General features: G+C 52.2%; 1 protein-coding gene across 1 annotated transcript in view; it reads left to right on the top strand.

Moving 5' to 3' along the window:
- Window positions 1–7: 7 nt before the first annotated feature.
- The window catches only part of LOC140372548 (macrophage colony-stimulating factor 1 receptor 2), a gene marked incomplete at its 5' end in the record, with an annotated part of 84,759 nt that continues 65,624 nt past the window's right edge, over window positions 8–19,142 (top strand). Inside the window, 5 exons of the mRNA XM_072459681.1 lie at window positions 8–146; window positions 850–991; window positions 1,058–1,161; window positions 9,118–9,200; window positions 15,669–15,791. Of these exons, the coding sequence (XP_072315782.1) occupies window positions 8–146; window positions 850–991; window positions 1,058–1,161; window positions 9,118–9,200; window positions 15,669–15,791 (591 nt within the window). The remainder of the gene's footprint in view (window positions 147–849; window positions 992–1,057; window positions 1,162–9,117; window positions 9,201–15,668; window positions 15,792–19,142) is intronic.

Genomic DNA, 19,142 nt, shown 5'->3' with positions numbered 1-19,142 from the left:
GAGGAGGAGGAGGAGTGACGTTCCTGTCTCCACAGCCAGTGCTCTGTCAGAAGAACGTGAAGCTCTGATGTCGGAGCTGAAGATTCTCAGTCACATCGGGTTCCACCACAACATCGTCAACCTGCTGGGAGCCTGCACCACCGGAGGTCAGAGCGGGTTTAGACCGGGTTTAGACCGGGTTTAGACCCGGTTTGGATCGGGTTTAGACCGGGTTTAGACCGGGTTTAGACCGGGTTTAGACCGGGTTTAGATCGGGTTTAGACCGGGTTTAGACCGGGTTTAGACCCGGTTTAGATCGGGTTTAGACCGGGTTTAGACCGGGTTTAGACCGGGTTTAGACCCGGTTTGGATCGGGTTTAGACCGGGTTTAGACCGGGTTTAGACCGGGTTTAGACCCGGTTTAGATCGGGTTTAGACCCGGTTTAGACCCGGTTTAGATCGGGTTTAGACCGGGTTTAGACCCGGTTTAGACCGGGTTTAGACCGGGTTTAGACCGGGTTTAGATCGGGTTTAGACCGGGTTTAGACCCGGTTTAGACCGGGTTTAGACCGGGTTTAGACCCGGTTTAGACCGGGTTTAGACCGGGTTTAGACCCGATTTAGACCGGGTTTAGACCGGGTTTAGACCGGGTTTAGACCCGGTTTAGACCCGGTTTAGATCGGGTTTAGACCGGGTCTAAACCGGGTTTAGACCGGGTTTAGACCCGATTTAGACCGGGTTTAGACCGGGTTTAGACCCGGTTTAGACCCGGTTTAGACCCGGTTTAGACCGGGTTTAGACCGGGTTTAGATCGGGTTTAGACCGGGTTTAGACCGGGTTTAGACCGGGTTTTTGATTCTTGGTGTCCAGGTCCGATGCTGATGATCACGGAGTACTGTCGTCATGGAGACCTGCTGAATTTCCTGCGGACCCGAGCACGTCATTTCCTGTGTGACCAGGAAGTGCTCTACAAGAACACCAGGATTCATCTGGCCAATGAGAGGCCGCGTAGGTGAGCAGCAGCCAATCAGAGGCCACCATCCTGCCACTCTGATGTCACATTTGTTCTGGCTCACAGTGACAGCGGCATCTCCTGCAGCTCCGAGTACCAGGACATGAAGCCCTTTGGACCAAGACCTGGACCAAGACCTGGACCTGGACCAGGTCTGGAGCTGCTCTCAGGTACAATCTGGATTTATGATGCGGTTCTAGAGCATCTTTGCTGCTGCATTTTGAACCAGTTAAAGCTTTTTATGGAGCTTTTAGGACCTGCTGTGAGCAGGAGTTACAGGAGAATCGAGACGTTACAGATGCAGGAGACGTTTCAGCTTCACTTTTAGGCCGGATTTTTCTGATTTTGGCTCTTGTTGCGCAAATGGAAATAGTCTGTTTTACAGACTTGATTTATATGAGCTTTAAATGAGACTCTGAGGTTTCTACAGTAGAACTGGAGGCTTCACTGACATTGTCCAGTGAGACTATCTGCCAGCACAATGACCTCCAGCACAATGACCTCCAGCACAATGACCTCCAGCACAATGACCACCAGCACAATGACCTCCAGCACAATGACCTCCAGCACAAAATGACCTCCAGCACAATGACCTCCAGCACAATGACCTCCAGCACAATGACCTCCAGCACAATGACTTCCAGCACAATGACCTCTAGCACAATGACCTCCAGCACAATGACCTCCAGCACAATGACTTCCAGCACAATGACCTCCAGCACAATGACCTCCAGCACAATGACCTCCAGCACAATGACCTCCAGCACAATGACTTCCAGCACAATGACCTCTAGCATAATGACCTCCAGCACAATGACCTCCAGCACAATGACCTCCAGCACAATGACCTCCAGCACAATGACCTCCAGCACAATGACCTCCAGCACAATGACCTCTAGCATAATGACCTCCAGCACAATGACCTCCAGCACAATGACCTCCAGCACAATGACCTCCAGCATAATGACCTCCAGCACAATGACCTCGGTTTGTTCAGGATTAAGAAGCAGATCATTAAGTGTCCTCCAGGTTTTTATCTCCTTCACACGAGCTCTAAGTCTGTCTGATCCTGTGACCTGATCATGTGACCTGATCATGTGACCTGATCATGTGACCTGATCCTGTGACCTGATCCTGTGACCTGATCATGTGACCTGATCATGTGACCTGATCCTGTGACCTGATCATGTGACCTGATCATGTGACCTGATCATGTGACCTGATCATGTGACCTGATCCTGTGACCTGATCATGTGACCTGATCATGTGACCTGATCATGTGACCTGATCCTGTGACCTGATCCTGTGACCTGATCATGTGACCTGATCATGTGACCTGATCATGTGACTTAACGGCAGCATGTGAAGAGGAAACAGAACTGGACCCAGTACTGACCCCTGTGGCTCACCGTAAGTGACTTTAGAACAAGGGGAGGAGCTCTGGTTTACATGAACAAACTGGTACCAGGTGAGGGCGCGGCCTCTCAGGGCGGGGCCTCTCAGGGCGGGGCCTCTCAGGGCGCGGCCTCTCAGGGCGGGGCCTCTCAGGGCGGGGCCTCTCAGGGCGCGGCCTCTCAGGGCGGGGCCTCTCAGGGCGGGGCCTCTCAGGGCGCGGCCTCTGACATCTACATCACATTCGAACCTCTGCAGTAGAATGTTGTGATCGATGGTGTCAAACGCTGGGCTCTGAACCCTGCTGTGGTGGGCTCTGAACCCTGCTGTGGTGGGCTCTGAACCCTGCTGTGGTGGGCTCTGGACCCTGCTGTGGTGGGCTCTGAACCCTGCTGTGGTGGGCTCTGGACCCTGCTGTGGTGGGCTCTGGACCCTGCTGTGGTGGGCTCTGGACCCTGCTGTGGTGGGCTCTGGACCCTGCTGTGGTGGGCTCTGGACCCTGCTGTGGTGGGCTCTGGACCCTGCTGTGGTGGGCTCTGAACCCTGCTGTGGTGGGCTCTGAACCCTGCTGTGGTGGGCTCTGATCCCTGCTGTGGTGGGCTCTGGACCCTGCTGTGGTGGGCTCTGAACCCTGCTGTGGTGGGCTCTGAACCCTGCTGTGGTGGGCTCTGGACCCTGCTGTGGTGGGCTCTGGACCCTGCTGTGGTGGGCTCTGGACCCTGCTGTGGTGGGCTCTGGACCCTGCTGTGGTGGGCTCTGGACCCTGCTGTGGTGGGCTCTGGACCCTGCTGTGGTGGGCTCTGGACCCTGCTGTGGTGGGCTCTGAACCCTGCTGTGGTGGGCTCTGGACCCTGCTGTGGTGGGCTCTGATCCCTGCTGTGGTGGGCTCTGGACCCTGCTGTGGTGGGCTCTGGACCCTGCTGTGGTGGGCTCTGAACCCTGCTGTGGTGGGCTCTGAACCCTGCTGTGGTGGGCTCTGAATCCTGCTGTGGTGGGCTCTGGACCCTGCTGTGGTGGGCTCTGAACCCTGCTGTGGTGGGCTCTGAACCCTGCTGTGGTGGGCTCTGAATCCTGCTGTGGTGGGCTCTGGACCCTGCTGTGGTGGGCTCTGAACCCTGCTGTGGTGGGCTCTGAACCCTGCTGTGGTGGGTTATAAATAGGTCTGTAGTTTACCAATAGGTCGGGATCTAGATGAGTCTTTTTCAGAAGAGGTTTAATGACGTCATGTTTGAAGGACGTGGAACATAAACACTTTCTACTGAAGTATTTATTATAGTGAGAATAGAGTCTATAATTAGGGGGAGAATGTCTTTGAGGAGCTTGGAATGGGGTCTAGGACACAAGTGGAGCTTTTAGAGGACATAAGGGCTGAAGTTCTCTTGATCAACAGCTGTGATCTGAACACTTCATTTGTGACCGAGCGGGCAGGAGCTCAGCGACAGAGGAGCGTCTTACACTGCTTCTGTTCTGCTGTTCCTCAGACGTTCTCTCTCATGTTCTGCTGTTCCTCAGACGTTCTCTCTCATGTTCCTCAGACGTTCTCTCTAATGTTCCTCAGACGTTCCCTCTCATGTTCTGCTGTTCCTCAGACGTTCTCTCTCATGTTCTGCTGTTCCTCAGACGTTCTCTCTCATGTTCCTCAGACGTTCTCTCTAATGTTCCTCAGACGTTCCCTCTCATGTTCTGCTGTTCCTCAGACGTTCTCTCTCATGTTCTGCTGTTCCTCAGATGTTCTCTCTCATGTTCTGCTGTTCCTCAGACGTTCTCTCTCATGTTCCTCAGACGTTCTCTCTAATGTTCCTCAGACGTTCCCTCTCATGTTCTGCTGTTCCTCAGACGTTCTCTCTCATGTTCTGCTGTTCCTCAGACGTTCTCTCTCATGTTCTGCTGTTCCTCAGACGTTCTCTCTCATGTTCTGCTGTTCCTCAGACGTTCTCTCTCATGTTCCTCAGACGTTCTCTCTAATGTTCCTCAGACGTTCCCTCTCATGTTCTGCTGTTCCTCAGACGTTCTCTCTCATGTTCTGCTGTTCCTCAGACGTTCTCTCTCATGTTCTGCTGTTCCTCAGACGTTCTCTCTCATGTTCCTCAGACGTTCTCTCTAATGTTCCTCAGACGTTCCCTCTCATGTTCTGCTGTTCCTCAGACGTTCTCTCTCATGTTCTGCTGTTCCTCAGACGTTCTCTCTCATGTTCTGCTGTTCCTCAGACGTTCTCTCTCATGTTCCTCAGACGTTCTCTCTAATGTTCCTCAGACGTTCCCTCTCATGTTCTGCTGTTCCTCAGACGTTCTCTCTCATGTTCTGCTGTTCCTCAGACGTTCTCTCTCATGTTCCTCAGACGTTCTCTCTAATGTTCCTCAGACGTTCCCTCTCATGTTCTGCTGTTCCTCAGACGTTCTCTCTCATGTTCTGCTGTTCCTCAGACGTTCTCTCTCATGTTCCTCAGACGTTCTCTCTCATGTTCCTCAGACGTTCTCTCTCATGTTCCTCAGACGTTCTCTCTCATGTTCCTCAGACGTTCTCTATCATATTCCTCAGACATTCTCTCTCATGTTCCTCAGACGTTCTCTCTCATGTTCCTCAGACGTTCTCTCTCATGTTCTGATGTTCCTCAGACGTTCCCTCTCATGTTCCTCAGACGTTCTCTCTCATGTTCCACGGACGTTCTCTCTCATGTTCTGATGTTCCTCAGACGTTCTCTCTCATGTTCCTCAGACGTTCTCTCTCATGTTCCTCAGACGTTCTCTCTCATGTTCCTCAGACGTTCTCTCTCGTGTTCTGATGTTCCTCAGATGTTCTCTCTCATGTTCCTCAGACGTTCTCTCTCATGTTCCTCAGACGTTCACTCTCATATTCCTCAGACGTTCTCTCTCATGTTCCTCAGACGTTCTCTCTCATGTTCTTCAGACGTTCTCTCTCATGTTCTGATGTTCCTCAGACGTTCCCTCTCATGTTCCTCAGACGTTCTCTCTCATGTTCCATAGACGTTCTCTCTCATGTTCTGATGTTCCTCAGACGTTCTCTCTCATGTTCTGATATTCCTCAGACGTTCTCTCTCATGTTCCTCATACGTTCCCTCTCATGTTCCTCAGACGTTCTCTCTCATGTTCCTCAGACGTTCTCTCTCATGTTCCTCAGACGTTCTCTCTCATGTTCCTCAGACGTTCTCTCTCATGTTCCTCAGACGTTCTCTCTCATATTCCTCAGACGTTCTCTCTCATGTTCCTCAGACGTTCTCTCTCATGTTCCTCAGACGTTCTCTCTCATGTTCCTCAGACGTTCTCTCTCATGTTCCTCAGACGTTCTCTCATGTTCCTCAGACGTTCTCTCTCATGTTCCTCAGACGTTCTCTCTCATATTCCTCAGACGTTCTCTCTCATGTTCCTCAGACGTTCTCTCTCATGTTCCTCAGACGTTCTCTCTCATGTTCTGATGTTCCTCAGACGTTCTCTCTCATGTTCCTCAGACGTTCTCTCTCATGTTCCTCAGACGTTCTCTCTCATGTTCCTCAGACGTTCTCTCTCATGTTCCTCAGACGTTCTCTCTCATGTTCTGATGTTCCTCAGACGTTCTCTCTCATGTTCCTCATACGTTCCCTCTCATGTTCCTCAGATGTTCTCTCTCATGTTCCTCAGACGTTCTCTCTCATGTTCCTCAGACGTTCTCTCTCATGTTCCTCAGACGTTCTCTCTCATGTTCCTCAGACGTTCTCTCTCATGTTCCTCAGACGTTCTCTCTCATGTTCCTCAGACGTTCTCTCTCATGTTCTGATGTTCCTCAGACGTTCCCTCTCATGTTCCTCAGACGTTCTCTCTCATGTTCCACAGACGTTCTCTCTCATGTTCTGATGTTCCTCAGACGTTCTCTCTCATGTTCCTCAGACGTTCTCTCTCATGTTCCTCAGACGTTCCCTCTCATGTTCCTCAGACGTTCTCTCTCCTGTTCCTTAGACGTTCTCTCTCATGTTCCTCAGACGTTCTCTCTCATGTTCCTCAGACATTCTCTCTCATGTTCCTCAGACGTTCCCTCTCATGTTCCTCAGACGTTCTCTCTCATGTTCCTCAGACGTTCTCTCTCATGTTCTGCTGTTCCTCAGACGTTCTCTCTCGTGTTCTGATGTTCCTCAGATGTTCTCTCTCATGTTCCTCAGACGTTCTCTCTCATGTTCCTCAGACGTTCTCTCTCATATTCCTCAGACGTTCTCTCTCATGTTCCTCAGACGTTCTCTCTCATGTTCCTCAGACGTTCTCTCTCATGTTCTGATGTTCCTCAGACGTTCCCTCTCATGTTCCTCAGACGTTCTCTCTCATGTTCCATAGACGTTCTCTCTCATGTTCTGATGTTCCTCAGACGTTCCCTCTCATGTTCCTCAGACGTTCTCTCTCATGTTCCATAGACGTTCTCTCTCATGTTCTGATATTCCTCAGACGTTCTCTCTGATGTTCCTCAGACGTTCTCTCTCATGTTCCTCAGACGTTCTCTCTCATGTTCCTCAGACGTTCTCTCTCATATTCCTCAGACGTTCTCTCTCATGTTCCTCAGACGTTCTCTCTCATGTTCTGATGTTCCTCAGACGTTCCCTCTCATGTTCCTCAGACGTTCTCTCTCATGTTCCACAGACGTTCTCTCTCATGTTCCTCAGACGTTCTCTCTCATGTTCCTCAGACGTTCTCTCTCATGTTCCTCAGACGTTCTCTCTCATGTTCCTCAGACGTTCTCTCTCATGTTCTGCTGTTCCTCAGACGTTCTCTCTCGTGTTCTGATGTTCCTCAGATGTTCTCTCTCATGTTCCTCAGACGTTCTCTCTCATGTTCCTCAGACGTTCTCTCTCATATTCCTCAGACGTTCTCTCTCATGTTCCTCAGACGTTCTCTCTCATGTTCTGATGTTCCTCAGACGTTCCCTCTCATGTTCCTCAGACGTTCTCTCTCATGTTCCATAGACGTTCTCTCTCATGTTCTGATGTTCCTCAGACGTTCTCTCTCATGTTCTGATATTCCTCAGACGTTCTCTCTCATGTTCCTCATACGTTCCCTCTCATGTTCCTCAGACGTTCTCTCTCATGTTCCTCAGACGTTCTCTCTCATGTTCCTCAGACGTTCTCTCTCATGTTCCTCAGACGTTCTCTCTCATATTCCTCAGACGTTCTCTCTCATGTTCCTCAGACGTTCTCTCTCATGTTCCTCAGACGTTCTCTCTCATGTTCTGATGTTCCTCAGACGTTCTCTCTCATGTTCCTCATACGTTCTCTCTCATGTTCCTCAGACGTTCTCTCTCATGTTCCTCAGACGTTCTCTCTCATGTTCCTCAGACGTTCTCTCTCATGTTCTGATGTTCCTCAGACGTTCCCTCTCATGTTCCTCAGACGTTCTCTCTCATGTTCCATAGACGTTCTCTATCATGTTCTGATGTTCCTCAGACGTTCTCTCTCATGTTCTGATATTCCTCAGACGTTCTCTCTCATGTTCCTCATACGTTCCCTCTCATGTTCCTCAGACGTTCTCTCTCATGTTCCTCAGACGTTCTCTCTCATGTTCCTCAGACGTTCTCTCTCATGTTCCTCAGACGTTCTCTCTCATGTTCCTCAGACGTTCTCTCTCATATTCCTCAGACGTTCTCTCTCATGTTCCTCAGACGTTCTCTCTCATGTTCCTCAGACGTTCTCTCTCATGTTCTGATGTTCCTCAGACGTTCCCTCTCATGTTCCTCAGACGTTCTCTCTCATGTTCCACAGACGTTCTCTCTCATGTTCTGATGTTCCTCAGACGTTCTCTCTCATGTTCCTCAGACGTTCTCTCTCATGTTCCTCAGACGTTCTCTCTCATGTTCCTCAGACGTTCTCTCTCATGTTCTGCTGTTCCTCAGACGTTCTCTCTCATGTTCTGCTGTTCCTCAGACGTTCTCTCTTGTGTTCTGATGTTCCTCAGATGTTCTCTCTCATGTTCTTCAGACGTTCTCTCTCATGTTCCTCAGACGTTCTCTCTCATATTCCTCAGACGTTCTCTCTCATGTTCCTCAGACGTTCTCTCTCATGTTCCTCAGACGTTCTCTCTCATGTTCTGATGTTCCTCAGACGTTCCCTCTCATGTTCCTCAGACGTTCTCTCTCATGTTCCATAGACGTTCTCTCTCATGTTCTGATGTTCCTCAGACGTTCTCTCTCATGTTCTGATATTCCTCAGACGTTCTCTCTCATATTCCTCATACGTTCCCTCTCATGTTCCTCAGACGTTCTCTCTCATGTTCCTCAGACGTTCTCTCTCATGTTCCTCAGACGTTCTCTCTCATGTTCCTCAGACGTTCTCTCTCATGTTCCTCAGACGTTCTCTCTCATGTTCCTCATACGTTCCCTCTCATGTTCTGATGTTCCTCAGACGTTCTCTCTCATGTTCCTCAGACGTTCTCTCTCATGTTCCTCAGACGTTCTCTCTCATGTTCCTCAGACGTTCTCTCTCATGTTCCTCAGACGTTCTCTCTCAGATTCCTCAGACGTTCTCTCTCATGTTCCTCAGACGTTCTCTCTCATGTTCCTCAGACGTTCTCTCTCATGTTCCACAGACGTTCTCCCTCATGTTCTGATGTTCCTCAGACGTTCCCTCTCATGTTCCTCAGACGTTCTCTCTCATGTTCCACAGACGTTCTCCCTCATGTTCTGATGTTACTCAGACGTTCTCTCTCATGTTCCTCAGACGTTCTCTCTCATGTTCCTCAGACGTTCTCTCTCATGTTCCTCAGACGTTCTCTCTCTGTCGCCGCTGGACCTGATGAGGTTCTCTCTGGACGTGGCTCGGGGGCTGGACTTTCTCTCCTCTAAAAATGTAAGAACTTTGTTGCTTTGTTTGCAGCGCCCCCTAGTGTTAATGCTGCAGTGGAAGCAGCAGCACCCCCTAGTGTTAATGCTGCAGTGGAAGCAGCAGTGCCCCCTAGTGTTAATGCTGCAGTGGAAGCAGCAGTGCCCCCTAGTGTTAATGCTGCAGTGGAAGCAGCAGCGCCCCCTAGTGTTAATGCTCCAGTGGAAGCAGCAGTGCCCCCTAGTGTTAATACTGCAGTGGAAGCAGCAGCACCCCCTAGTGTTAATGCTGCAGTGGAAGCAGCAGCACCCCCTAGTGTTAATGCTGCAGTGGAAGCAGCAGCGCCCCCTAGTGTTAATGCTGCAGTGGAAGCAGCAGTGCCCCCTAGTGTTAATACTGCAGTGGAAGCAGCAGCGCCCCCTAGTGTTAATGCTGCAGTGGAAGCAGCAGCACCCCCTAGTTTTAATGCTGCAGTGGAAGCAGCAGCGCCCCCTAGTGTTAATGCTGCAGTGGAAGCAGCAGTGCCCCCTAGTGTTAATGCTCCAGTGGAAGCAGCAGCGCCCCCTAGTGTTAATGCTGCAGTGGAAGCAGCAGCGCCCCCTAGTGTTAATGCTGCAGTGGAAGCAGCAGCGCCCCCTAGTGTTAATACTGCAGTGGAAGCAGCAGCGCCCCCTAGTGTTAATGCTGCAGTGGAAGCAGCAGCGCCCCCTAGTGTTAATGCTGCAGTGGAAGCAGCAGTGCCCCCTAGTGTTAATGCTGCAGTGGAAGCAGCAGTGCCCCCTAGTGTTAATGCTGCAGTGGAAGCAGCAGTGCCCCCTAGTGTTAATGCTGCAGTGGAAGCAGCAGCGCCCCCTAGTGTTAATGCTCCAGTGGAAGCAGCAGCGCCCCCTAGTGTTAATACTGCAGTGGAAGCAGCAGCGCCCCCTAGTGTTAATGCTGCAGTGGAAGCAGCAGCGCCCCCTAGTGTTAATGCTGCAGTGGAAGCAGCAGCGCCCCCTAGTGTTAATGCTGCAGTGGAAGCAGCAGTGCCCCCTAGTGTTAATGCTGCAGTGGAAGCAGCAGCGCCCCCTAGTGTTAATACTGCAGTGGAAGCAGCAGCGCCCCCTAGTGTTAATGCTCCAGTGGAAGCAGCAGCGCCCCCTAGTGTTAATGCTCCAGTGGAAGCAGCAGCACCCCCTAGTGTTAATGCTCCAGTGGAAGCAGCAGCGCCCCCTAGTGTTAATGCTGCAGTGGAAGCAGCAGCGCCCCCTAGTGTTAATGCTGCAGTGGAAGCAGCAGCGCCCCCTAGTGTTAATGCTGCAGTGGAAGCAGCAGCGCCCCCTAGTGTTAATACTGCAGTGGAAGCAGCAGCACCCCCTAGTGTTAATGCTGCAGTGGAAGCAGCAGCGCCCCCTAGTGTTAATGCTGCAGTGGAAGCAGCAGTGCCCCCTAGTGTTAATGCTGCAGTGGAAGCAGCAGTGCCCCCTAGTGTTAATGCTCCAGTGGAAGCAGCAGCACCCCCTAGTGTTAATGCTGCAGTGGAAGCAGCAGCGCCCCCTAGTGTTAATGCTGCAGTGGAAGCAGCAGCGCCCCCTAGTGTTAATGCTCCAGTGGAAGCAGCAGCGCCCCCTAGTGTTAATGCTGCAGTGGAAGCAGCAGCGCCCCCTAGTGTTAATGCTCCAGTGGAAGCAGCAGCGCCCCCTAGTGTTAATGCTGCAGTGGAAGCAGCAGCACCCCCTAGTGTTAATGCTGCAGTGGAAGCAGCAGCGCCCCCTAGTGTTAATGCTGCAGTGGAAGCAGCAGCGCCCCCTAGTGTTAATGCTGCAGTGGAAGCAGCAGAGCCCCCTAGTGTTAATGCTGCAGTGGAAGCAGCAGTGCCCCCTAGTGTTAATGCTGCAGTGGAAGCAGCAGTGCCCCCTAGTGTTAATGCTGCAGTGGAAGCAGCAGCGCCCCCTAGTGTTAATGCTGCAGTGGAAGCAGCAGTGCCCCCTAGTGTTAATGCTCCAGTGGAAGCAGCAGCACCCCCTAGTGTTAATGCTGCAGTGGAAGCAGCAGCGCCCCCTAGTGTTAATGCTGCAGTGGAAGCAGCAGCGCCCCCTAGTGTTAATGCTCCAGTGGAAGCAGCAGCGCCCCCTAGTGTTAATGCTGCAGTGGAAGCAGCAGCGCCCCCTAATGTTAATGCTGCAGTGGAAGCAGCAGCGCCCCCTAGTGTTAATGCTGCAGTGGAAGCAGCAGCGCCCCCTAGTGTTAATGCTCCAGTGGATGCAGCAGCGCCCCCTAGTGTTAATGCTGCAGTGGAAGCAGCAGCACCCCCTAGTGTTAATGCTCCAGTGGAAGCAGCAGCGCCCCCTAGTGTTAATGCTCCAGTGGAAGCAGCAGCGCCCCCTAGTGTTAATGCTGCAGTGGAAGCAGCAGCGCCCCCTAATGTTAATGCTGCAGTGGAAGCAGCAGCGCCCCCTAATGTTAATGCTGCAGTGGAAGCAGCAGCGCCCCCTAGTGTTAATGCTCCAGTGGAAGCAGCAGCGCCCCCTAGTGTTAATGCTGCAGTGGAAGCAGCAGCGCCCCCTAGTGTTAATGCTGCAGTGGAAGCAGCAGCGCCCCCTAGTGTTAATGCTGCAGTGGAAGCAGCAGCGCCCCCTAGTGTTAATGCTGCAGTGGAAGCAGCAGCGCCCCCTAGTGTTAATGCTGCAGTGGAAGCAGCAGCGCCCCCTAGTGTTAATGCTGCAGTGGAAGCAGCAGCACACCCTAGTGTTAATGCTGCAGTGGAAGCAGCAGCGCCCCCTAGTGTTAATGCTGCAGTGGAAGCAGCAGCACCCCCTAGTGTTAATGCTCCAGTGGAAGCAGCAGCACCCCCTAGTGTTAATGCTGCAGTGGAAGCAGCAGCGCCCCCTAGTGTTAATGCTGCAGTGGAAGCAGCAGTGCCCCCTAGTGTTAATGCTGCAGTGGAAGCAGCAGCACCCCCTAGTGTTAATGCTCCAGTGGAAGCAGCAGCACCCCCTAGTGTTAATGCTCCAGTGGAAGCAGCAGCGCCCCCTAGTGTTAATGCTGCAGTGGAAGCAGCAGCGCCCCCTAGTGTTAATGCTGCAGTTGAAGCAGCAGCGCCCCCTAGTGTTAATGCTCCAGTGGAAGCAGCAGTGCCCCCTAGTGTTAATGCTCCAGTGGAAGCAGCAGTGCCCCCTAGTGTTAATGCTGCAGTGGAAGCAGCAGTGCCCCCTAGTGTTAATGCTGCAGTGGAAGCAGCAGCACCCCCTAGTGTTAATGCTGCAGTGGAAGCAGCAGCACCCCCTAGTGTTAATGCTGCAGTGGAAGCAGCAGCGCCCCCTAGTGTTAATGCTGCAGTGGAAGCAGCAGCGCCCCCTAGTGTTAATGCTGCAGTGGAAGCAGCAGCGCCCCCTAGTGTTAATACTGCAGTGGAAGCAGCAGCACCCCCTAGTGTTAATGCTGCAGTGGAAGCAGCAGCGCCCCCTAGTGTTAATGCTCCAGTGGAAGCAGCAGCGCCCCCTAGTGTTAATGCTGCAGTGGAAGCAGCAGCGCCCCCTAGTGTTAATGCTGCAGTGGAAGCAGCAGCGCCCCCTAGTGTTAATGCTGCAGTGGAAACAGCAGCGCCCCCTAGTGTTAATGCTGCAGTGGAAGCAGCAGCGCCCCCTAATGTTAATGCTGCAGTGGAAGCAGCAGCGCCCCCTAGTGTTAATGCTGCAGTGGAAGCAGCAGCGCCCCCTAGTGTTAATGCTCCAGTGGATGCAGCAGCGCCCCCTAGTGTTAATGCTGCAGTGGAAGCAGCAGCACCCCCTAGTGTTAATGCTCCAGTGGAAGCAGCAGCGCCCCCTAGTGTTAATGCTCCAGTGGAAGCAGCAGCGCCCCCTAGTGTTAATGCTGCAGTGGAAGCAGCAGCGCCCCCTAATGTTAATGCTGCAGTGGAAGCAGCAGCGCCCCCTAATGTTAATGCTGCAGTGGAAGCAGCAGTGCCCCCTAGTGTTAATGCTCCAGTGGATGCAGCAGCGCCCCCTAGTGTTAATGCTGCAGTGGAAGCAGCAGCGCCCCCTAGTGTTAATGCTGCAGTGGAAGCAGCAGCGCCCCCTAGTGTTAATGCTCCAGTGGAAGCAGCAGCACCCCCTAGTGTTAATGCTGCAGTGGAAGCAGCAGCGCCCCCTAGTGTTAATGCTGCAGTGAAAGCAGCAGCGCCCCCTAGTGTTAATGCTCCAGTGGAAGCAGCAGCGCCCCCTAGTGTTAATGCTGCAGTGGAAGCAGCAGCACCCCCTAGTGTTAATGCTGCAGTGGAAGCAGCAGCGCCCCCTAGTGTTAATGCTGCAGTGGAAGCAGCAGCGCCCCCTAGTGTTAATGCTGCAGTGGAAGCAGCAGAGCCCCCTAGTGTTAATGCTGCAGTGGAAGCAGCAGTGCCCCCTAGTGTTAATGCTGCAGTGGAAGCAGCATTGCCCCCTAGTGTTAATGCTGCAGTGGAAGCAGCAGCGCCCCCTAGTGTTAATGCTGCAGTGGAAGCAGCAGTGCCCCCTAGTGTTAATGCTCCAGTGGAAGCAGCAGCGCCCCCTAATGTTAATGCTGCAGTGGAAGCAGCAGCGCCCCCTAGTGTTAATGCTGCAGTGGAAGCAGCAGCGCCCCCTAGTGTTAATGCTCCAGTGGATGCAGCAGCGCCCCCTAGTGTTAATGCTGCAGTGGAAGCAGCAGCGCCCCCTAGTGTTAATGCTCCAGTGGAAGCAGCAGCGCCCCCTAGTGTTAATGCTGCAGTGGAAGCAGCAGCGCCCCCTAATGTTAATGCTGCAGTGGAAGCAGCAGCGCCCCCTAGTGTTAATGCTGCAGTGGAAGCAGCAGCGCCCCCTAGTGTTAATGCTCCAGTGGATGCAGCAGCGCCCCCTAGTGTTAATGCTGCAGTGGAAGCAGCAGCACCCCCTAGTGTTAATGCTCCAGTGGAAGCAGCAGCGCCCCCTAGTGTTAAAGCTGCAGTGGAAGCAGCAGCGCCCCCTAGTGTTAATGCTCCAGTGGAAGCAGCAGCGCCCCCTAGTGTTAATGCTGCAGTGGAAGCAGCAGCGCCCCCTAGTGTTAATGCTGCAGTGGAAGCAGCAGCGCCCCCTAGTGTTAATGCTGCAGTGGAAGCAGCAGCGCCCCCTAGTGTTAATGCTGCAGTGGAAGCAGCAGCGCCCCCTAATGTTAATGCTGCAGTGGAAGCAGCAGCGCCCCCTAGTGTTAATGCTGCAGTGGAAGCAGCAGCGCCCCCTAGTGTTAATGCTCCAGTGGATGCAGCAGCGCCCCCTAGTGTTAATGCTGCAGTGGAAGCAGCAGCACCCCCTAGTGTTAATGCTCCAGTGGAAGCAGCAGCGCCCCCTAGTGTTAATGCTCCAGTGGAAGCAGCAGCGCCCCCTAGTGTTAATGCTGCAGTGGAAGCAGCAGCGCCCCCTAATGTTAATGCTGCAGTGGAAGCAGCAGCGCCCCCTAATGTTAATGCTGCAGTGGAAGCAGCAGTGCCCCCTAGTGTTAATGCTCCAGTGGATGCAGCAGCGCCCCCTAGTGTTAATGCTGCAGTGGAAGCAGCAGCGCCCCCTAGTGTTAATGCTCCAGTGGATGCAGCAGCGCCCCCTAGTGTTAATGCTGCAGTGGAAGCAGCAGCGCCCCCTAGTGTTAATGCTCCAGTGGAAGCAGCAGCGCCCCCTAGTGTTAATGCTGCAGTGGAAGCAGCAGCGCCCCCTAGTGTTAAAGCTGCAGTGGAAGCAGCAGCGCCCCCTAGTGTTAATGCTCCAGTGGAAGCAGCAGCGCCCCCTAGTGTTAATGCTGCAGTGGAAGCAGCAGCGCCCCCTAGTGTTAATGCTGCAGTGGAAGCAGCAGCGCCCCCTAGTGTTAATGCTGCAGTGGAAGCAGCAGCGCCCCCTAGTGTTAATGCTGCAGTGGAAGCAGCAGCACACCCTAGTGTTAATGCTGCAGTGGAAGCAGCAGCGCCCCCTAGTGTTAATGCTGCAGTGGAAGCAGCAGCACCCCCTAGTGTTAATGCTCCAGTGGAAGCAGCAGCGCCCCCTAGTGTTAATGCTGCAGTGGAAGCAGCAGCGCCCCCTAGTGTTAATGCTGCAGTGGAAGCAGCAGTGCCCCCTAGTGTTAATGCTGCAGTGGAAGCAGCAGTGCCCCCTAGTGTTAATGCTGCAGTGGAAGCAGCAGCGCCCCCTAGTGTTAATGCTCCAGTGGAAGCAGCAGCGCCCCCTAGTGTTAATGCTGCAGTGGAAGCAGCAGTGCCCCCTAGTGTTAATGCTGCAGTGGAAGCAGCAGCGCCCCCTAGTGTTAATGCTGCAGTGGAAGCAGCAGTGCCCCCTAGTGTTAATGCTCCAGTGGAAGCAGCAGTGCCCCCTAGTGTTAATGCTGCAGTGGAAGCAGCAGCGCCCCCTAGTGTTAATGCTGCAGTGGAAGCAGCAGTGCCCCCTAGTGTTAATGCTGCAGTGGAAGCAGCAGTGCCCCCTAGTGTTAATGCTGCAGTGGAAGCAGCAGCGCCCCCTAGTGTTAATGCTGATGTTTTTACAGTGTATCCACCGGGACGTGGCGGCGAGGAACGTGCTGCTGACCGAACACTGCATCGCCAAAATCTGCGATTTCGGTTTGGCCCGGGACATCCACAACGACGACAGCTACATCGTCAAGGGAAACGTACGCACTCCGTCCTCACACACAAACACCAACGTTCTGTCATAAGCCCAGATCAAAGGGTCATTATTTCATGGTTATAAAACTCTTTATTTGTAAAAACCTATAAAGTTCTGTTTCTCTTTCCACATGTCAAAGCTTTTCATGTGATTCTCTTTTACATCTGGTGAAAAATCTTTAAACCTTTTGTCCTCCAGACCTTTTGTCCTCCAGACCTTTTGTCCTCCAGACCTTTTGTCCTCCAGACCTTTTGTCCTCCAGACCTTGAGTCTCAGCTCAGTTCTATTTGTAGAAAACCTTTGGTCATAAAACTTTACCAGTTGAAGTTTGTAACGTCTGTGTTTAGTTTGTTCTGATCAGCTCCTTCCATGTCGTAAGAACTGATTTGAGCCAGAGATTCTTCACTTCCTCCTCATGACCCAAGCGTCTGTCATCTGCAGTAAGAACTGTACAGGAACCCCCGGCACCACATGACTCTCAGTATAAGAACTGTACAGGAACCTCAGGCACCACATGACTCTCAGTATAAGACCTGTACAGGAACCTCAGGCACCACATGACTCTCAATATAAGACCTGTACAGGAACCTCAGGCACCACATGACTCTCAGTATAAGACCTGTACAGGAACCTCAGGCACCACATGACTCTCAGTATAAGACCTGTACAGGAACCTCAGGCACCACATGACTCTCAGTATAAGACCTGTACAGGAACCTCAGGCACCACATGACTCTCAGTATAAGACCTGTACAGGAACCTCAGGCACCACATGACTCTCAGTATAAGACCTGTACAGGAACCCCCGGCACCACATGACTCTCAGTATAAGACCTGTACAGGAACCCCCGGCACCACATGACTCTCAGTATAAGACCTGTACAGGAACCCCCGGCACCACATGACTCTCAGTATAAGACCTGTACAGGAACCTCAGGCACCACATGACTCTCAGTATAAGACCTGTACAGGAACCTCAGGCACCACATGACTCTCAGTATAAGACCTGTACAGGAACCCCCGGCACCACATGACTCTCAGTATTAGACCTGTACAGGAACCCCCGGCACCACATGACTCTGAGTATAAGAACTGTACAGGAACCTCAGGCACCACATGACTCTCAGTATAAGACCTGTACAGGAACCTCAGGCACCACATGACTCTCAGTATAAGACCTGTACAGGAACCCCCGGCACCACATGACTCTCAGTATAAAAACTGTACAGGAACCTCAGGCACCACATGACTCTCAGTATAAGAACTGTACAGGAACCTCAGGCACCACATGACTCTCAGTATAAGACCTGTACAGGAACCTCAGGCACCACATAACTCTCAGTATAAGAACTGTACAGGAACCTCAGGCACCACATGACTCTCAGTATAAGACCTGTACAGGAACCTCAGGCACCACATAACTCTCAGTATAAGACCTGTACAGGAACCTCAGGCACCACATAACTCTCAGTATAAGACCTGTACAGGAACCTCAGGCACCACATAACTCTCAGTATAAGAACTGTACAGGAACCTCAGGCACCACATGACTCTCAGTATAAGACCTGTACAGGAACCTCAGGCACCACATGACTCTCAGTATAAGACCTGTACAGGAACCTCAGGCAACAGATGACTCTCAGTATAAGACCTGTACAGGAACCTCAGGCACCACATGACTCTCAGTATAAGACCTGTACAGGAACCTCAGGCACCACATGACTCTCAGTTTAAGACCTGTACAGGAACCTCAGGCACCACATCACTCTCAGTATAAGACCTGTACAGGAACCCCCGGCACCACATGACTCTCAGTATGAGACCTGTACAGGAACCCCCGGCACCACATGACTCTCAGTATAAGACCTGTACAGGAACCTCAGGCACCACATGACTCTCAGTATAAGACCTGTACAGGAACCCCCGGCACCACATGACTCTCAGTATAAGACCTGTACAGGAACCTCAGGCACCACATGACTCTCAGTATAAGACCTGTACAGGAACCTCAGGCACCACATGACTCTCAGTATAAGACCTGTACAGGAACCCCCGGCACCACATGACTCTCAGTATAAGACCTGTACAGGAACCTCAGGCACCACATGACTCTCAGTATAAGACCTGTACAGGAACCTCAGGCACCACATGACTCTCAGTATAAGACCTGTACAGGAACCCCCGGCACCACATGACTCTCAGTATTAGACCTGTACAGGAACCCCCGGCACCACATGACTCTCAGTATAAGACCTGTACAGGAACCCCCGGCACCACATGACTCTCAGTATAAGACCTGTACAGGAACCTCAGGCACCACATGACTCTCAGTATAAGACCTGTACAGGAACCTCAGGCACCACATGACTCTCAGTATAAGACCTGTACAGGAACCCCCGGCACCACATGACTCTCAGTATAAGACCTGTACAGGAACCTCAGGCACCACATGACTCTCAGTATAAGACCTGTACAGGAACCTCAGGCACCACATGACTCTCAGTATAAGACCTGTACAGGAACCCCCGGCACCACATGACTCTCAGTATTAGACCTGTACAGGAACCCCCGGCACCACATGACTCTCAGTATAAGACCTGTACAGGAACCCCCGGCACCACATGACTCTCAGTATAAGACCTGTACAGGAACCTCAGGCACCACATGACTCTCAGTATAAGACCTGTACAGGAACCTCAGGCACCACATGACTCTCAGTATAAGACCTGTACAGGAACCTCAGGCACCACATGACTCTCAGTATAAGACCTGTACAGGAACCCCCGGCACCACATGACTCTCAGTATAAGACCTGTACAGGAACCTCAGGCACCACATGACTCTCAGTATAAGACCTGTACAGGAACCTCAGGCACCACATGACTCTCAGTATAAGACCTGTACAGGAACCTCAGGCACCACATGACTCTCAGTATAAGACCTGTACAGGAACCTCAGGCACCACATGACTCTCAGTATAAGACCTGTACAGGAACCTCAGGCACCACATGACTCTCAGTATAAGACCTGTACAGGAACCTCAGGCACCACATGACTCTCAGTATAAGACCTGTACAGGAACCCCCGGCACCACATTACTCTCAGTATAAGACCTGTACAGGAACCTCAGGCACCACATGACTCTCAGTATAAGACCGTTGAGCACAACACTCTGGATCACACCAGCAACGCGAACATTTCACCTGAAATAAAATCTCTGAGTTTTATAAAGTCCAGTTTGAAAAAAAAAAACAGCTTTAGTTTGTTCTGAAAATCCTTACATTTTTCTGCCTTTGTTTCTTTTTGGCGACAGCGATAACTCTGCCCCCTAAAACTGCCTTAGCTGCATCCCAGA

Source organism: Eucyclogobius newberryi, unplaced genomic scaffold (genome assembly GCF_026437365.1).
Source record: "Eucyclogobius newberryi isolate DKJ021-1_F unplaced genomic scaffold, fEucNew1.0.hap1 SCAF_25, whole genome shotgun sequence".
NCBI classification, from domain to species: domain Eukaryota; kingdom Metazoa; phylum Chordata; class Actinopteri; order Gobiiformes; family Gobiidae; genus Eucyclogobius; species Eucyclogobius newberryi.
Note: the sequence above shows the minus strand (reverse complement) of the source record. Positions and strands in the feature narration are given on the sequence as shown.